Below are 18,390 nucleotides of genomic sequence, written 5' to 3' on the forward strand. Positions count from 1 at the left end.
TCCTGTATTTATCAGGTGCAGAGATTCAGTCCACAAAAGATCTCTAAAGGGTATTTCATCAGACAGCAGCTGGGATAGACGATTTTGATTTTGTTCACAATTTCTCAGAAAGGCAATGAAAGAGGTTGTATGTCTGGGTGAGCCGAAACATTTGCCTCTAAAGGAATTGTAAGCGGAACATGCCATTAGTAAATGAGACCAGGTCTCAAATTCATTGGAGTTACAATATGTACACGAAACCTGCGAATTTAATTCAAGGATTCTCCCGTTCATGAACAACCTATTTGCCCCAACACGAATTTGCATGGGAGTTCTTTTAAATTTGAGCGGAAAATTGTAGTCAGGGAGGTAGCTTTCAAGACCAAAATGGCTTTTAAGTTGTATGTAGCGGGGAGAAAGATTAGTGCGCTCTGGATATTAGAGCCATGTCAGTTTGTATGTTTTGAAAACTCAGAATTGAAGAACGAAAACAACAAAAAAAAACTAATAAATGGTAATAAAAACTCATATAATAAATGATAAAATAATTCAATCGTCTGAGAAAATTCAGAATAAGTGAAAGAAATAATTCTAGCACAATTGAAAACTCAGAATAAATGAAGGAACAAATACAAGAGGGGTACTGTGATTCCAGAATTGATGAAAATTCAGAATTACAGTAAAACCTCTCTTTTGCGGACACCAGTGTGACGAAAAACAAAATTCGTCCGTAAAAGAGGAGTGGCCGTGAATGAGGTGTTTGAAAAGCATACTTTAATTATACAAGGGGAAATTGTTACTTGGTCATAAAAGAGGGGTGACCGCATCTGACGGGCATCCATTAAGAGGGGTTTTACTGTAACAGAAAAAATAGTTCTAGAGTAGATAAAAATCAATAATTGATGAAAGAGATGATTTTCCATATTCATCAAAGTTCAGAATTGATGAAGGAAATACACTCATTGCCATAAAAATTTGCGCACCAAGAAATAATTGTGGGATCGAAACGAAAGTTGGCCTGAAGGTACATGTCGGGCAGATATGCAAATGATTAGAAATGCAGCGTGATTGCGCATTGCGTAATGCCACTAGAGGGCGTTGAACTTCGTTCTCCTTGGAGTATAAAACAGGTAAGCAGAGCTTGATGGAGTGTATTTAATCGTTTGCAAAGGAAATGCTGAGGTAGACATGCCGTTACGCCGCCGTCGAAGACCATATGAGCAGTTGTCAGAGTTCGATAGGAGAAGAATCATCGGGATGATGGAAGCTGGGTGGTCAGCTCGGCCGTTCTGATTTTACTGTGAGGAGGTGTTGGGACCAGTGGACAGAAGAGACGTCATTTACACTGCGACCAGGTTCAGGACGCCCTCGACAGACCAGTCGTCGAGAAGACCGTCACATCATCCGAAACGCACGCGTAGAGCCAACTGCCTCATTGGCTGCTATCCAGACACAGGCAGCAGCTTCACTACGGGCCCCTGTGTCTTCCCGAACCATCGCAAGGCGCCTGGCTGAAGGACATCTGGTATCGCTGCGCCCATTACGTGTGCTGCCAATGACACCCACCAACGCCTCCGTTTGGAGTGGTGTCGAGCACGATGGGATTGGACTGCAACGGAATGGAACCAGGTCGTCTTCACCGACGAATCGAGATTCAACTTGAGCAGTGATGACAATCGTGTTCGTGTGTGGAGGTCCCGTGGTGAACGCTTCAATCCTGCCTTCGCTTTACAGCGACACACCGCTCCCACAGCTGGTGTCATGGTATGGGGTGCCGTTGCTTACGATACACGGTCATGTATGTCACAATACCCTAATACTGATCCATGGCACAATGACAGCCCAGCGGTACGTCCATAACATCCTTCAGCCACATGTGTTGCCAGTCATGGCAGGGCTCCCAGGAGCTATTTTTCAACAAGACAATGCTAGGCCACACACAGCAAGGATGTCACAAGACTGCCTCCGCCACATTACCACCCTTCCCTGGCCTGCTCTATCCCCAGATTTGACACCAATCGAGCATATCTGGGATCATTTGGGACGGCAAGTTGGACACCCCTCGAGGTTGGTCGAACTAGAGGCGCATTTACAGCAACTGTGGAACGAGATGTCTCAGGACATCATACGGAACTTGTATGCCTCAATGCCCGCTCGTATCGCATCGTGCATTCGCGCTAGGGGGGGTCCAACAGAGTACTAAAACTTCTGTTCATCTGTACTTTTTTCTGCAATAAACGATCCTTTCTCTTGGATTTTCCAATCACTTACTTATATCAACGTAGTACTTACATGTGTGAAATTTCGTTTTACTTTGACTTCTTCTGGGTGTGCAAATTTTTATGGCAATGAGTGTAATTCCACAATCGATGAAAATTTACAATTAATGGAAAAAAAAGTGATTCTAAAATTAATAAAAATCCAGGATAGATGAAAGAAATACGGTAAAACCTCTTTTGTGGTGGGACAAGAAAATTCATTCCTAAAAGGGGGGAGGGGGGAGATCATTAATCAGGGGTTTGAAATGCATACATTTATTATACAAGGAGAAATTATTATTTGGCCGTAAAAAAGGGGTGATCGTATCTTAGGGTTGTCCATTACTAAGGGTTTTACTGTATTTCATTTCCATTACACTGAGTGCGGGGGCCCCCAAGAACGAGGGGCCACCACACCTGCGACACTTCCCGAAGGGCGGCTCTGCAATTCATCTCAAATATTTGTCATGTCAAACTGTCAAATGATTTTTTTTTCAAGTAGAATCTAATCTAATCCACTGCCATAAGTTGTGGTGCATCTAATTCCAGCCATTGGCGCTTCGGTGGATTTTAACAGTATAGTAAAACCTCTTTTGTGGACACCAGTGGGACATAAATATTTATCCGTAAAAGGAGGGGGGGGGATGGCCGTAAATCAGAGATTTGAAATGCATACTTTTATTAAAAAAGGAAAAATTATATTATTTGGCCGTAAAAGAGGGGTGAGACTGCATCTGAGGGGTGTCCGTTAAGAGGGGCTTTATTGTACTTCGCAATTTTGCTAACCTTCAGCATCATTTCGTGCAAAAACTTTCGACTTCCCATATTTGGGATCACAGTTTCTTGCATTTTTCATCGAGAAAATAGGGTGAGCATACTTATTAATCAATGTTATATAGTCCCCTTAAACCCTCCCAGGGTTGATGGGGGAGGGGGGTTCCAACCTCCTCCCCCATCAACAAATGTTAATGGGGCATAAGAAACTTTTTATTTGGCATATCGACAAATTAACAGAATCTCAATGCATGTAGATGCCGTTTTATGACGCTCGATATCATACTTCTAAGTGAAATCAAACGATCTAGTATGTGTAGGGTGACCACGTGATCCACATTTTCCGGGACAGAATTTTTTTTTCTTTCCGAGTTCACCTTGGCATAATATCCAAAAAAAAAGTCTGTTTCTTCGAGATTTTTTTTCACTGTATTCGGGAAATTTAGGCTGACCATATTTCTTCGAGACAAGTACGGGGTATTGGGATTCCAAACACGGGAAAATACAGGACGCATCTCCAATTATCGCCAAAAACTGTGTGAAATTAAGCAAAGTTGTGAACTATTGTTGAAATAATTGCAAATTCGCCAATGGTGGAAAATTAATCGTTAAGGTAGATTGCAGTAAATTAGAATGAATTTTACGAAATAAAATCTTTTCAGAGAAAAACATGACAAATACGTGAGATGAATATTTTTATTTACTCTAGTAAATTGTCACAATTGTAGATTTGTGAGTTCAGAAGATAATTTTTATGCTTCACTTCTTCAAAGAATGCAAATTCAAGTTGGTGTCGTTGAAAACACATCAAAAACCGGACATTTTTTCAAAACACTCAAAATGGCTAAAATTACACGAAAATTCAGTAAAACCTCTCTTTTGCGGTCACCGGTGGGGCAAAAAAAATACGTCCGTAAAAGAGGGGTGGCCGTTAATCAGGGGTTTGAAATGCACACTTTTTGCTATACAAGGAGGGAAGATAATTATTTGGCCGTAAAAGAGGGGTGACTCTATTTGAGAACGTGTCCGTTATGAGAGGTTTTACTGTACAGGAATGTCCCGGAAAAGACGTGACGCATGGTCATCTCATAGTCTTGAAGTACTTTTTATTGAGTATATCCATAATTTGACATAATTTCAACGGATGTTGATGCTGTTTTAATGCCCTTGATATCATATATTTTTAAGTAAAATCGAACGATCCGTAACGTTTCATGAACTCAAGCTGGATGAATTTTTTGGCGAGATGATTGGCGTGTCAATGTTCTCATTTATCATTAGCGTGGAGGAAAAATATTGTTGGAGCTGTAGAACTCCCCGATAACGTGATGATAATGAGAATGCGCTTGCTGGCTATCTACGCACAGATAACGCCAGATATCGGAGGAGAAAAACTATCACCGAAACGTAAAAGGCAACAGTTTGGCAACACTACGTTTTAATGAGAGAGAGAGTGTGTGTGTGTTTCTCGCTCTCGCATGACAAAAAAGTAAGCAGCGTTCATTGTAGGACTTTGAAGTAAAAAATGAAGCACCCGTTGTTGCAAGTAATAACACTTCTATTCGCGGCATCGAGTCTCGGTTCATGTCGCAAAGATGTCGTATGTCCTCCGACGGAAATGGTCTTCCCTTGCACTTGCAAGCACGTCGCCTATGGCGTCGCCGTCACCTGTGCCAACATAGTGGACGAGCGAAGCCTGTTCAACACTTTCAGGAGGCTGTCCAGATATCACCTCGACAGTTTGCTGGTGCATGGTATCAACATAATCGGGACAGTTTCTGAAAACATATTCATGGACATGAAAATTGATTCGTTCCAGCTGGAAAATTCGCGTCTCGTATTTCTCGGGCCAGCTTTCCAGGGTCTGGAAAACACTCTGCTGCAGCTGCAAATAAGAAAGTGTAGCGAGGTGGAGCGTTTGGAGATGGCGAACCTGCGCAACCTGCAGGAGTTGTGCCTGTCCAGGAACAGACGCCGTGTCATCCAGAAGTCTTGGCTAGAAGACAAGATGCCGAAGCTGGAGATCTTGAGATTGGACAGCAACGAGATCGAGGAAGTCGAAGACGAAGCTTTCGCTCAGATGAAGGATTTGAAAGAAATATCCATGGCAAGCAATCGGATATCGTCGGTGTCTAGAAACATGCTGCCTTTACCGGCTTTGAAATTAATGAGAATAGATATAAGGTAAGAATTTATAAAAAACTATTTTTGATTTTTTCTCAATGGGTTTCTATGTTATCATATTTCATAGCCTCAAATACGATCCTTTAACTCGCGGGTCCGCGAAGAAAAAGCTTTTTTAAAAAATAATCAGTGTTTCTTATGGTTTTTCGGATGCTAATTACTGGAAAAATAATTTAAAAAAAATTTTCCATCACGTCTAGCTTTTGGTATAAAGTGAAAATTTAACTTTGTTTACAACTTGCGCGAAACAAATATAGTAAATCATTTCTAAAGATATTCCTCTGAATTTTATGGTGATTTTCGGGCACTGATTCCGAATCTGGCACTGTTTTGCCAGACGGGCTGCACTTTTTGAGATAAAGTGAAAATCAAATTTAAATAATAATAAAATACAAATCACATTGAAACTGTGCGTTATGAATAAATATACCGAATCACATTACCAAAGATATTTCATTGATTTTAGAGCATATCATTATAAAGACAGTACTAGGATATAAATGTGAAGTATGCATTTATGAGGAGATAAAATAAAAATAAAAGTCCCAAAAATTATATGGATATGAGTTATTTGCCCAAAATATGAAATTGCTTTGTGAAACAAATTCTACGTGATAGAAGATTGCATTTTTGGAATCAGCACTGAAAAAATAAAAAACTAAGAAAGCTTCCAAAATTTTTTTTCTTTGTAGACCTGCGACCTACGAACATTAAAATTCCATTATGAGAGATTTATCTTGGATGTGAATAGAGCATAGTATGGGTGAGAAGTCCTGGACATAATTTAATCCTTTAACACTACCAGCGGTCATTTTGACCGCAGTTGAAAATTTCATTGCATAACCAGATTTTGAATATACTATGAATGCATTTTTTTTTTAGGAAATAAATTATTCATTTTCCATTCTGAAATTATAGGGTATAGTTATAAACAACGCAAGCAAACATACAGGGTTGTTAAGAAAGAGATGGGCTAATTTATAAAAGCTAGTAGAAAATGCATTGAAATAATCTGTTTTCGTCATACAAATACTTCCATTGCGGTGGGACGTAATTAATGTAAGAATCGCCATATATATATTTTTTTTATGTACATACATTGGCCTTCATTGGAAGATTGATTTTTCTCATTTTGTTACATGATGAAATTATAATAACTTTATTTCATGGTGTATGGAAATATTTAGTTTGAAGCAATTACTTTTTTGGTAATTGAAAAATTTCCATTTAATAAGATTCAATTTCTGATCTTGTGAAATAATAATGTAATGATGATTCATACGATGATAACATGATATTATATTAGAACTCTGAATTTTCAGATTATTGTAGAACCTATTTCGTAATAGTTTCATATTACAAGGTGTCCCATGAATTCATAAATAGTTTAAAAAATTCATAAAAACTGAAAGAATTGGAAGAAAATAGAATTTAAATGTCATGGTTTAATTAAAGTTTTAATTAAAATTTGATTTAATTTACTTAAATTCATTAATTTTGCTTTGAAATGCTTAAATTAATGTTTTAACTAAAGCATTATCTCAATGTTTTTAATCAATTAGCAGTAAAGCAAACAGCCATTAAATCAAGTTTTAATTAAATGCCATAAAGTATTTTGGGAAAAAATTTATTTTTGGGAGAGGAGATATTTTTGGTACAGATTTTTTCTTCTTCCAATTCTTGTCAACAGAGAGCGGCACCTGCACATCGGTCCGACAGTAGTGATTGGATCTGAACCTTTTTTCGATCTCCTCTGTGTCTGAAAAGTTCGTAAAGCTTTGGCCAGCTGAGGTAAAACAATTTCACCAATAGTGTGACAAAGGCCAATATCCACCAGTGTGACCATTACAATGAAAACCTTATGTAAGCACCAGTACCATCAAAATTCAGAAATGAACTGATAATCCTACCCCCCTGCATTTTAATATAGGACACTGATTTGCATATTTCCAGTTATTTGATTTTGTGCAGAATCCTCTATCGAGAAAAACTTGGAAAACAAATTTTCTCTTCGTTCGAATAACTTTTTCACAAACTGCATTCAAATAATGCAATTGAAAGCCGACGTAGATGAACCCAAAAATTGCAAACGAACCACGGCTATACGCGTTTCGGAACTATATAAAGTTCCTTCATCAGTAGCACAGAAACAAAGAAGAAAAACTCCTTATAGCGGGAGTTACCCGCTGTTGTAGACGAAAGAGTCGAATTCAAAATGAGATTTTCTATTTGCAATGCATTCAAATATACCAATTCCTTCAAATTTTATGAATTTCAAACTGTATACCATATTTATGGGCATCCTGTACATCCTGACTTGTAATACAATCAAAAACTACATTAATTTCCACGATGGTGTTTTGTAATCAATGTAAGAATCGCCATACAGTGTGGGTGTTTGTGACCTTCATTGGGATCGATTTTTCTCATTTTATTATGATGGAATAATAACTTTATTTCATGGCATGGAAATGAAAGTTATTTATTTTGAAGCAATTGAAGAATTTCCAATAAATGAGATTCAATTTCCGATCTCGTAAAATATTAATGACTCACTCATACGTGATTACATGATATATCAGAGCTAAATTTTCAGATCTTATTTGAAATTTTTGCAACAGGTTTCATATTACATTCATGTAACATTCCCTTCACGAAAAAAAATTCTTAATTTCATTTTGAAACCGAATTTCGCGTACTGTCAATGTACAGTGTGTCCCATAAATTCGTAAATAGTTTAAAAATTCATAAAAAATTTAAAGAATTGGTACTTTAAATGCAGTTTGCAAAAAAGTTATTCTCACTAGGGTGGGGGGGGGGATTTCATTTGGCACGGAAAAAAAAATTAGTCCAAATTTCTGTCGGTAGAAGGTGCTCCACTGAAGCAAATCATTGAACATATGTAAATCAGAGTCCTATAAAAAAATGCAGAGTTTACGAGCTCATTGATAATTTTTGTCGCACCACGGTCATTTTCTGCACACGAGGGGGGAATTAGACCGGGACATACAATTTATTGTATGCCGATTCCGAACGGCAAAGGCTTGTTTATTATACTCATCGAGATGTTGGTGCGCTAAACCCCAGATGGGGGCTCCCTGCGGTAGCAATTTTTTCTGCGGTCATATGTCGCCGTTTCTGTTGTACCTCTGTGTCAGGGAAGTTTTCTGACAAGGACGAACCGGGTATCGAACTCGCGACAATTCTAAACATCCTTTGGTACTTTAGGCGAGTATCTTATCGACCTGGGCTGCAACGCCCAATTAATTGCTCATTTTCTTTTTTAATTTTTCCTGTCACTAGCGCAAACAAGGTTTTTTTTTTTGTTACGGTAAAAGCCCGAATACTGGTAAAATAAGGCGAGTTATAATTACAGTAAAACCTCGATAAATCGTCACCTCATGTTAATAGAAAAATTATGACGGCTTAAGCGGAGTGACGACTTAAGCGAAGGGCCGTCAGTTTTCATGTGCAGTATAGTGAAAACCGTATAAATTTAAAGTAATATAACATTTATTAAAATATGAATTAAAATTATGATATTAATGGTATTGATAAATTGCAAAAGAAAAAATTGGTTTTTTTTCCTTTTTTTAGAGCTTTTATTACTTAACTTATTGCGTTAAAATATACTGGTGTGCACTTTGATTTATACTGGTAATTTTTAATTTAGACTAATCAGAGCAACTGCTAGAATAGTTAGTTTTTAAAACACTGGAAATAAAAAAATAAATATTGGGAATATCTATATATATAGAGAGTACAGTATTAAATGTAAGTATATTGCACATAAGACATCGTTGAACTAGAACTCCTACTGCCACCTACCGAACCAAATACACAACTGTTTCAATTCCCCGATTGAAATTGATGACCAGTTTTCAATGAATGTGGCGCGGGAAAAAAAGAACACGGTGTGATAATAATAAACACTTTTTTGCGATATAGCATGAATGAAATTATCAATTTTACTATTAATTTTTTTTTTGCCGGTTTTACTAATATTATTGTATCTCACCCAAACAACAACTGTTAATTGTTTGCAGCAAACTTGATAATTCAATTTATATTATTGTTAAAAAAACATTTGTTAACATTATATATTAATTTTTTATGCGATATTTTGATTGAAAACTGATCAACAATTTCAAGCGAAGAAGTTGTGTATTTTATTTGATAGGTGGCAGTAGGAGTTCTAGTTCAGTGATGATTTTTACAGATAATGTTCTTCAGAGAAATAGGTCTGTGCAGGAGAAAGAGAAGAGAGTATCTCTCTCTCTGGACAAAAAAAAAAAATCTTTTCCGTACCACACACACCGATGTAAAAGTTTTTATTCAGCTCAGTGGGAATTTTTAAGCAGGCTAATGTTCAGTTTTTTTGATACTTCATAGATGATTGCAGGAGTTACAATGTGTATGTGTGACAATATTATTTATTATTTACGAACTCAATATACGGGAGAAAGCGCTGAAGTAAAAATAAATTTATAAACTTTGGCACGAGGACGCACCCACGCGCATCTTTGGCTATGTTCCTTACGCATGTTTGCAACAGATGGCACCACTACACACCAATAATGAACAGCAATTATTTTCCAACCAATACAGAACCTCTTTTAATATGTATATATGTTTATAACGGTCCTTTTCAATGGACGATAATTATTTAATATCAGGCATTGAGTGGTGTTTCAACCATTTTGCTTGTTTCTGAGAATTGAAGAAAGAAGCTAATATATATATATTGTCCGGTTCTTTTATAAACAACCCCAGGGCCGTCTTAACGCACTGGCCCACCATGTAAGGCCCGGTTGTATAGGGGCATTCCACGATAATTGGATCAGGTGCTATATGATAAATCACAGGTGCCGCTTGCACAAATGTCTCATTTTTTCCATGCAGAAATTCGAGAATCTGACAAGAACTACATAAATTTTGGGCTCTCCAATGAGGGCGTTGTCCAGACCCCTCCCCCTTCAGGAGGCGGATTTATAGTTTTGTGCGCCTATGGGCTATAAAAATTTTGCCGCCTTTCCCCATGGTACTCTAGTTTTCTTGACTTCTCATTCATCCAAATTATTCGCCCTGGACTATTGCTGCTTATCCCCCTCCCTCCCACTCCGTGAATATGCTTCTGTTTCTAAGTAACTCTTTCGGTTGTTCACATGCTTGCACACCCTCTATAGTTCGCTGTTTTTTTTTTTTTTTTTTGGTCATTCACGTGCTTCTACACTCTCTAGATTACTCCTGCAAGTGGTTTGGGGGGTTTTTTTTAACGACACCACCCCGTTTTAAAACTCGAAACAAATAACAGCTTTAAAGTATCAATAACAAGAACGTTTTCTTCTCTGAAAACTCTCCGGGTTCCGGGATTTTTGAAGGTTCCGTGGCATTTGATCGTGTGGAACCTCAAAGAAGCTCCCACGGAGTGGGGGCAGGAGAGTATTACATAATCACCCATGGGGCGGGGCTTTTTAGAATTTGCCGACGTTCGATGACAAGTTGGGAGGAGTGGTTCGAATGAGGATTACATATAGGTTATAAAAATATGAAATTGGGAAATGATTTATGATTTCCAAAAATATTGTATGCAAATTGGAAGACCCCTAGCCTTCTGGTACTTGCAATAAGGGAGGAGGAGCAGTACATCACTTCGCCATAATGCTGTTAAGTTCTAGAGACTTACAGTATCCATCATTTTGTGCGATTGTGAATTTTTCAGCTATTTTAGCGAAAGGTGGCCATTTCACTTGCCTCTGACAATTTTTTTTGAATGTAATTGAGAACTTTATTCAACTTTGACAATTTTTTCGGCTGTAACTAACAACTTCACTTTGACGTTGACAATTTTCTTTGGTAGTTATTGGCAAATTTGTACTTGCATCTGACAATTTTTTTGCGGTAATTGGTGATCTCCCGTATATATCCCGATTTCGAGCATTCTTATGAAGGAAATATGGTCAGCCTAGGTCTTATCGTGCTGTGTATATTGATACTTTTCTATCGGAACAAATTCCGCGGGGCCATGTGGAACCACTTGGTGGACCGTAGATTGTGCACCCGGCTGTAAGCTATTGATAGCATAATTTTTTAAAATTAGTTTTGCATAACATTGAATGTTTTTCTTTCTTCGATGCAGCCACAACACTTTGACGGATATCCCGAGTGATATTTTCGACCGAATGCCGAGTTTGGAAGAAGTAATTCTTTCGGGAAACGAACTGACGACCATCGCGGCTGAAACGTGGCAAGGCGTGTGGAACCAATTACGATCTGTATACCTGATGGGTAAGTACAGAAATGGAATATTGAATGACAAAAAAATTTGAAATAGTACAATGATACGTAGGCTGACAAACGTGATTCCGGAACGAATCATCTTCGTTAACTGAAACGCGATTTCCTATACGTTTCTATGGAAAATCGTTTGATTCGGTCCAAATATAGCCCAAAATTTGAGGATAAGTTTTTTTTAAAAGCACCAGGGGGGGGGGGCGCTATAAGAAAGACTCAAACTGAACGAAGGCTAAAATGGACAGCTCTAAAATTGGATAAATTAGAATTTATAAGAAGATGAGATACAAAACAAATCCAAAGGCCACAACAGGCAAATTCCCCAAAAAGGTTTCTACAACCAACATCAGGTTGTTGGCACACTAGGTGCTAACAAATTCCAGTCGAGTTCGAAGGTGTCTCCATCAATTTGTGATTTGGGCAATTCATTTCTGTGCCGAAAACATGGAGATGGAAAAGATAAACTCCTAGAAAGTCTAGTCCAGTGTTTCCCAAAGGGCAATATCGCTCTCTGGTGAGCGATGGAATGGTCCCGGAGGGGGTGGGGGTGATAGAAGATACGGGTATAACATAGGATTCTATGAGTTCTCTTCAGTTGGGGGCGATGAGCGAAAAATATTTCTGAAGAAGTAGATGGAACAAATCGTTTGGGAAACTATGATCTACAGTTTTAGACTGTTCGGTTTGATGGCAAAAGTCTTGCACTGAAAGAGAGCATGCTCTGAAAACATAGGTTCCTTTTTTTTTAAAATTCATTTTGCATCTATCATTAATCTATTAGTTTATTGATATGGTTCAAAATCCACATGAAATGAAATGGTTCAAAAACTTTCAGAAAGATAAGTGGATGTACATAAGTGGAGAAAGATTCCAACGTGGACATCAGTTAATCGGGCTCGAGTGACAGTAATGCTGATGTGTGTGTGATGATTGGTGTGAAAATTCAGCTCGCAACGTGACTGTTTAGGTTAGCATGTTCATCCGTATCAACGAAAATGTTCGTTAGCAGAATCCGCATTCGTTTGCAAAGGCAAAATATCACGAAAAAAAATCTACGTTAGCCGAAAAATTCGTGAGGTGAGGCGTTCGTTAGCTGAGGTATGAATCTATATATCATAGTTCCCCAAACTTCTTGTTCCATCGCTCCCTCCATCAGTATTCTTTTTCTCTCATTTTCCCCAAACTCAAGTGAACCCATAGGATCCTATGTTAAATCCGTAGCTTCTATCGCCCCCGGACCATCCCATCACCCACCAGGGGGCGATATTATCCACTTTGGGACACACTGCTGTATATGAATATCCTGATTTTACAAATACAGATGCAACGGCCGCAACAGATAAAATTTCCAACGAGGATGCTGGAAAAAGATGGCCATAAAAATATGGATGTTGAATATATATTCAAAGTGCAATCGAATCCCGTTATAACGAACTCCAAGAGACAGGTGAAATCACATCGTTATAAAGAAATTGTGCTATAAAGGAATTCCAGGTTTTTGCATTTTCCCTATGTAAATTTATCTGGGGGATTAGAAAAGTTTTCGTTGAAACGAAATTTTCGCTATAAGGTTATTCGTTAAAACGGGATTCGACTGTATATAAAAATACAGCAATCCAATAAGAGCAATAATGATCAATAACTATGCTAATATAAATGCACTGCCCATAAAAAAAGTTATGGTTGGCTTATTCTAAGGATGGGTAGCTTCTCTGTTTATCCCTATATGTTTATCGTGTTCCTTTTCAAACGTATCGATTGTGTTAGAATTCACGACCCCCGGAGGTAAGCTATTCCATTTATTCACAACCCTGTGGGAGAAAAACTCCCAGAGACACCACAACCTAGAATTGTCTCTTACCAATTGATACTACTAAATCCTACATGCACTTTGTCCACCTCAGCGGAACTTCTAACGAGCTGGTACATGTTGGAATGGGCGTGTCCGGGTTGTGAACCTGACGTAGAGTTTGTTTCTGCGTGATAATTGTGTTGTGTGTATTGCTGCCATCTACATCAACTTATCTAACTATGAGTGAAGTGTAATGATTGAAAATTTTACCGTTTAGGAATATTGTTCTCTGTGCCGAGAATTTTTAGCGGGAAGATCGGCCCGCATTTGGGAGTTGGGAACCACAGAAAACCAACTTCAGCCGATCACCACAACCAACACCAAATGATATTAGCGTTCCCTTGTCGGAGCAGTTGATTGACGATGTATTACTAACTCCGTTGAAAACGTTAAACACTTTGATAATATCTTCCCGATACCTGCCCTCTACCAATGTAAGCATTTTCACAAAACCCAAGTCTCTCTTCATCGCTTAAGCTTCTTGTGTCCCATCAAGAGCACGCGGGTGGCTCTTCTCTGCACCCCCCCCCCCGATACTATGCGGAGAAAGTGCAGTTGTGGATACAACTGTCTCCAGTGAATAGAAAAAGCCGCTGTGGTTGTCGAGCGATCATAGTGGCGGACTCGCATTGTGCAGTTTCACAACACGTACAAGCACACCAGAACGTGTACCAATCCGTTAGTAATTCTGTAGAAGAGTATGGACGAGTTGCATGTGTAATGGTTTAGTAGCAGTAAATTGCCCATGGCGACATAGACATTAGTTGTAATCGGTTTGAAAGAAAGAAAGAAAGGGAATGTGGAAAGAAGAGATAAAATCATTGATTACTGAAATCACCACCAAATGTTAAGATGAAGCAAACAAATATAAGTGATTTTTTTTTTGGGAAATCGTCAAATAATCGTGAGTGAGTGACCGACTCATTCTTTATTTCCTGCCTTTTTTTTGTTCATCGTCCCGTTTATGAACTAATTGTCAAGTCCGTTCGGGTTCGTAAAAACGAGCGACGCGTCGCTTGTAAATTGAATGATTTGCGTAATTCAATAATATTCAAATCAAAATGATTTATTTCAGAGAATTCCATCGTTTGTGACGGGCGCATTCAATGGATCAAAGAACAGAAGAAGCCGTTACTGTTCGAGGGAAAATGCGCAGAACCCGTAGAAATGGAGGACAAGAGTCTTGCAGAAGTGCTCTTCTCTTCTTGAAAAAAGTTGGTCTCCTAATTCTTTTTTTTTATTACTTTCAATCCCTAAGCCATACATGCTCCACCCATGGCCCGCGGGACAATTGTGGTCCTTGGAATCATCTTATGTGGCCCGCGACAGTCAAGCAAACCACTCAAATGGCCGGTGGTACATTTCCACACCAATATAAAGTGGCCCATACTCTCTACGACAAGGGTGCTCAATCTCTTAGAGAATACGAGCCACTTCACCGGTTTTGAAATGAGCCACGGGCCAGTTGAGTTATCTAAAAATGTGTTGCGAGACACTCTCGGGTGATCTGATAGCGTGTCACGCACCAAGTGAGTTATCTAGAAATGTGCCGCGGGCAATTTAGGTGATCTGGAAATGCACTTCGAATCACTTAAATGATCTCGGAATGTGCCAAGAGCCACTTAAGTGACCTATCAATATGCCACGTGGCGCTTAAGTGAACTGCAAATGTGTCGCGGACCATTCGAGTTACCTGGAACAATCTAAGTGATCTCCTTCACCAAACGTCAACTCTGGCCACATCGTTATATTGAAATTTACTGCCATTAATGAGTTGGGTTGAGAATGAAGGCGCCATCTACTGGTGGTCGCCTCAAGCTCGTTTGGGAAAATACAAAATCTATATTCATCCCGGGTTTGTACCTAGGATCGTGACGGCAAATTTCACGGTGGCAGACGAGCATCTTACCATCACGCCACTCGGGAGGTGGTGCATACAGCAGTGCATTTAAGTGATCTGAAAATGTGACAAAAGACATTTTACTTATCTAAAAATGTGATGTATAAAAAATGCTGCGGGCCACTTAAGTAATCTCCAAACGAACCGTGACACTTGAATGAACCGCAGTCTCACCGCTGGTCGCTCGAGTAATTCGGAAATGTACTTGGGGATCGCCGTTTAAGTGATCTGGATACTAGTCGTTGGCCTCTCAACTGGAAACATGCCACGAACCACTGAAGTACAAATGCGCCACGGGCCACTTGAATGATCTGAAAATCTTTCGTGGGCCACTTGAGTGGTTTGCTTAGTTGTCGCGAGCCACATAAGATGACTCAGAGGGCCACATTTGGCCGGGGGGGGCATAGGTTGAGCACCCTTGCCCTAAATTTCAGCCTAACGGTCTAACTAAATTTTCGATTAATTCCCACAGTAGATTCAAAATTTATCTTAATCTCCCCTGATTATATTTTTTTCCTGGTCTTTCATTTACTTTTGACCCGGGGTAATCAACCTTTTATGTCCGTGGGCCAGATATGAGATAATTCTGCCCCTCGCGGGTCAGGAAATTATGGCCACATATTCTGGTAGTTCCAACGTTTTCACAAAATGTCCAAGTTTTTCCCTCATTTTCAAAAAGGCTTACTTGGATTTTTGAATCAAGAATAAGACTATTTTCATGACATAAATTAACGCCTTTGGAAATTTTCTTCGGCTGTAATTGGCAAATTTACTTGCCGTTGACAATTTTTCGACGGTAATTGGGAAGTTTACTTCCCTTTCACAATTTTTTTAGCTGCAATTGGAAAGTTTACTAGCCTCAAACATCTTAGCGGGCCGCATTTGACCTCCGGGGGCGGAGGTTGCACACCCCCTGATGTATGACTTTTCTTCCATCGTCACGGACCACCTCTGGCCCGCGCACCATAGGTTGAGAAACGCTGTTATAGAGCAAACGGGCTAAGAGTAGACTAACAATGATTGATTTTAACAGGTTTTTTTTGTACAGTCGACGTCGTTATAACGACCCCCTTCGTTCTACGGAAAACGGATCATACTAAGAGGTCGTCGTATCGACCTCTTAGTTTTAAAAAAATCCCGAAGTTTATCTTCTCTGTAAAATTACGTGTTGTATTGATGAAATTAAGGACGAATTCTCTTTCGTTCTGTTACAATATTGCAATAAAAATGTGTAAAAAGACACGCAATTTAAATGCATAATACAGTGCTCTTTGTTCATTCCACTTACGAAAATTCCATCTTATGGCCTACATTTATTTTCCACTACATGCAGCAAAATAAATTCACTTGCATCTACTATATTCCCCCATGGACGAAGTCCATTTAAGTATATTTAAGCTCACTCAATATTTTTTTTAAATTTTTCAAACAAATATTGTTCATAATATCTTCATAACATCGGTTTTTTTCCCGCTGTTAAAAATTTAGCGAATCAATACATATTTGTAAAGTATTTTACGAATATTAACCGTTTTATTGTAAGGCTATTTCTAGGTTAAACTTTTTTTTTAAAATAGTGTCGAAATTCTTTTGTTACTGCTATTTTCGTTATTGAGTAGCTACAACAAACTGAAAATTAAATGTCTGAATAGAAATATGTAGAAGATATTTGCATATGCGGTATATATATGAGGGGATATTTTTTAGTAAATGAATACGATACACTAAGAAATAGAAAAGATGCATTTTAAAAACACATCAGCTTTTTTTTTTTTTGCATGGTGATTTTTTTCAATTCATATTTTCTCATTTTTTATACATATTTCGGAATTTTCGAGTTTTTCAAGATTTCTAATGAATATTCTGGGGTGTTTAATGCATATTTTGGGATTTTCAGTGCATATTTTGGTATTTTAAGTGCATATTTTGGTATTTTAAGTGCATATTTTGGTATTTTAAGTGCATATTTTGGTATTTTAAGTGCATATTTTGGTATTTTAAGTGCATATTTTGGTATTTTAAGTGCCCATTTTTGCATTTTTAAGTGCATATTTGCATTTTTAAGTGCATATTTGCATAATTTTAGAGCATATTTTGCCACTTTTTTAGTGCATATAATCCGGGCTCTGGTAATAAGTCACTTTTTTCAAAATTTCTCTTGGGCAAATTTATAAACAATATTTTGTAAAAATGTGATACTGCGGCTTTCTGACTTATTTCAAATTTCCTCCGTTCGTTCCTCATAAACCGAAAGAGATGGACGAAATTTTGTCACTTAAAATTTTGACGAACGAGACTCCAGAATGCGAACAAATAAATTTTTTTTCCGAAAAGTGACTCGTGACATTTTGCCATCTGACCACAGATTTAAACATCTATATTTAAAACAGTATCATTTTAAGATCAATTTCTACATGACACAAATTTATTACTGTACCATCGATCATGATAAACCTAACAAGAGTCCTTTTTAGAATTTTTACCTTATTTTAAAGCGAGGTTTCGATTGATTTCCTCAATAGATTCAAAATTTGTATGTAAATGTCCCATGATTATGTGATATTTTCCTGGTCTTTCACTTACTTTCGATAAGAAAGATTTTAAATTTTGTTAACAGTTACAGTTCATAATTTAAGAAAAAGAAACAATCGCAAAGTTTTTAAAACCGATAGTAATGTTTGATCAAAGAGAGGAAAGCCTTGAGAAATTCCTCATGCATTGATTTTGTCGAAATTTAATATATTTCTTCACTTTTTTTGGTATTTTGCAGTTTTTCCTCGTGTTTTCTTTTTTTTTAAAAAAAGAAGAAGAATGAAGATATGAATCGAAAGATGTCATCATGATATTTTGGATTCGAAGAAATTCATGAAATGATCAGTATTTGGTGTGATCATTACGAGCAGATAAATGGGTTTTTTTAGAACTTTTTCTTTTATCATTTTCTTTTTTAACGAAATACTTTATTTTTTATGTGTGTTTTATATGTATTGTATGTATATTTTAGAATGTTTCTCTGAATTGTACAACAATTTTGGTTTCATTATCTTAAATGGGAATTAATAAATTCAGATTAATTCCAATGCCTTGTTGTGTACGTGTATTCTTTTTTTTTCGAAATAACTTTTTCTTTTTGGTGAATTTTCGTCATT

The 18,390-nt window shown here is 37.8% G+C and overlaps 1 protein-coding gene across 1 annotated transcript; it reads left to right on the plus strand.

Moving 5' to 3' along the window:
- The first annotated feature begins 4,354 nt into the window (after window positions 1–4,354).
- LOC149075291 (uncharacterized) lies at window positions 4,355–18,324 on the plus strand. Its single transcript, XM_089242634.1, has 4 exons — window positions 4,355–5,195; window positions 11,335–11,483; window positions 14,417–14,555; window positions 18,012–18,324. Exons 1-3 carry the CDS (start codon window positions 4,537–4,539, stop codon window positions 14,548–14,550), a joined length of 942 nt encoding a protein of 313 aa, XP_089098760.1. The 5' UTR covers window positions 4,355–4,536; the 3' UTR covers window positions 14,551–14,555; window positions 18,012–18,324.
- The last annotated feature ends 66 nt before the right edge of the window (window positions 18,325–18,390 follow it).

This window comes from Pholcus phalangioides, unplaced genomic scaffold (genome assembly GCF_987345545.1).
Source record: "Pholcus phalangioides strain wild (caught in Gottingen) unplaced genomic scaffold, Ppha-v1.0 ptg000015l_1, whole genome shotgun sequence".
NCBI lineage: Eukaryota > Metazoa > Arthropoda > Arachnida > Araneae > Pholcidae > Pholcus > Pholcus phalangioides.

Coding starts and splice junctions, on each gene's coding strand:
- LOC149075291 (XM_089242634.1), top strand. CDS start 4,537: ATGAAGCACCCGTTGTTGCAAGTAATAACACTTCTATTCGCGGCATCG. Junction 5,196..11,334: donor TTAATGAGAATAGATATAAG/GTAAGAATTTAT, acceptor TCTTCGATGCAG/CCACAACACTTTGACGGATA. Junction 11,484..14,416: donor ACGATCTGTATACCTGATGG/GTAAGTACAGAA, acceptor GATTTATTTCAG/AGAATTCCATCGTTTGTGAC.